At 58.1% G+C, this 1811-nt stretch overlaps 1 protein-coding gene across 1 annotated transcript; it reads left to right on the forward strand.

Annotated features, from left to right (window-relative positions):
• Window positions 1-608: 608 nt before the first annotated feature.
• On the forward strand, window positions 609-1607 carry ISG15 (ISG15 ubiquitin like modifier). The gene is made up of 2 exons (XM_063107089.1): window positions 609-661; window positions 1072-1607. Exons 1-2 carry the CDS (start codon window positions 659-661, stop codon window positions 1561-1563), a joined length of 495 nt encoding a protein of 164 aa, XP_062963159.1. The 5' UTR covers window positions 609-658; the 3' UTR covers window positions 1564-1607.
• Window positions 1608-1811: the final 204 nt, after the last annotated feature.

Genomic DNA, 1811 nt, shown 5'->3' on the forward strand with positions numbered 1-1811 from the left:
CTAACCCCTGAGCTAACCAGCCAGCCCCCTTTGCCCATTTTAAAACTGAGTTTGTCTCTTTGTTGCGGAGCTGTAAGAGCTCTCTCTGTATTCTGGATACTAGATCCTCCTTATCAAATACAGGATTTTCAAATATTTTCTCTTAACTATAAGGGTTGTCTTTTCACTTCCTGGACAGTGTCTGTGAGTTCATTTTTGTAGAAAATAAACAAACATTTCTTTCCCTGAAAAACAAATATTGTCCTAAACCAGTGGTGGCTGTCTCTGGCTGGTTTGGATTGTCACCATTCTGTTTTTCCTGAATTAACCTTGGTGATGTTTTGCGAGTTCACTATTTTTGCGAGCTGGTAAATGGAAAGTGAAAGTTTTCGACTTCGGTTTCTAGGGGACTGTCGTGCATCTCGTGAAGGACCCGAGTGCCGGACGCTGCCGCTGCTGCTGCTTCTCCCTCTCCCTCCAGGGCACGTCATGCCTGGGAAAGGGAAACTGAAACTGAAGCCCAATTCGGCGGAGAGAGCGCCTCTCGCCGACACGCCCCCTGACGTGCCCTGCTCAGGCTCTTAAAAGGGCTGAGCCCGCCTGGGCATCAGGAACAGCTGGAAGCTGAGGCGGCGACCTCATCCGTGCTTGCAAGGACCCGGCGCCCGAGCCCACCGCCATGGTAAGGCGGGCTTGACAGGAGGGCCTGGGTGGGCTCTGCTCCAGTTAGCTGTCCTCCCCTTGGCCCTGGTGGGGGCCCCTGCTGTGCCGGAGGAGAGCAGGGCTGCTCAGAGCTTCCCGGGTGTGAGGGGAGGGGCTCCCGAAGTCAGGTCTGGGTCTTGGAAGGCAGGTCTGCCCAGTGGCCAACCTTGAGATCCGTGGGGGAGGGCACAGAGGGGCATCTTAGTAGGTGAAGGCTGTGGGAGGCTGGCCTTTCTTCTAGAAATCACCCCCCCCCCCCGTGCCTCCCGTGCCATGGATCCTGATGGGTGGAGAGGACAGACAGTAGGAGCTTGCCCTGTGACCAATGACTTGTGTGCAGTGGCCCCCAGGACTAGTGCCCAGGTCTCTGAGCCTGTGTGATGCCTGCAGGGATGGGACCTGAAGGTGAAGATGATAGGGGGCGACGAGCTCCAGGTGACCCTGAGCAGCTCCATGCTGGCATCAGAACTGAAGCAGAAGATCACCGAGAAGTTTGGGGTGCCTGCCTTCCAGCAGCACCTGGCCATCCACCCGAGCGGTGCGGAGCTGCAGGACGGCATCCCCCTCGTCAGTCAGGGGCTGGGCCCCGGCAGCGTGGTCGTGATGATGGTGAAGCGCGATGACCCCCTGAGCATCCTGGTGAGGAATGACAAGGGTCGCAGCAATGCCTACAAGGTGCAGCTGACACAGGACGTGGCCCAGCTCAAGCAGATGGTGAGCCAGCAGGAGGGCACACCGGTCGACCAGTTCTGGCTGAGCTTCGAGGGGAAGCCCATGGACGACCTGAAGCCGCTGGGGGAGTATGGCCTTGTGCCCCACTGCACGGTGACAATGAATTTGCGCCTGCGAGGGGGCAGGGCAGGGCCTGGAGGGCCACACTGAGGGCCTCCACCAGTGTCTGACCAGGATCGAATGCTGGAAATAAACTTGGCGCAAAGGAAAGTAACTGCTGCGTGTCTGCCGCCCTTATCCCGCACCCCATCTGTCTGCTCCCCTCTCTGCACCCCTGCCGATGGGGTGGGGAGTTCGGCGAGAGCACTTCGGGTCCACCCGTGGTGACCAGGCCCGGGCGTCCAAGTTAGCGAACAAGGGTTTCACAGTTAGAGCCCAATAGGATCGAAATAGTGACG

Source organism: Cynocephalus volans, chromosome 8 (assembly GCF_027409185.1).
Source record: "Cynocephalus volans isolate mCynVol1 chromosome 8, mCynVol1.pri, whole genome shotgun sequence".
Taxonomy (NCBI): domain Eukaryota; kingdom Metazoa; phylum Chordata; class Mammalia; order Dermoptera; family Cynocephalidae; genus Cynocephalus; species Cynocephalus volans.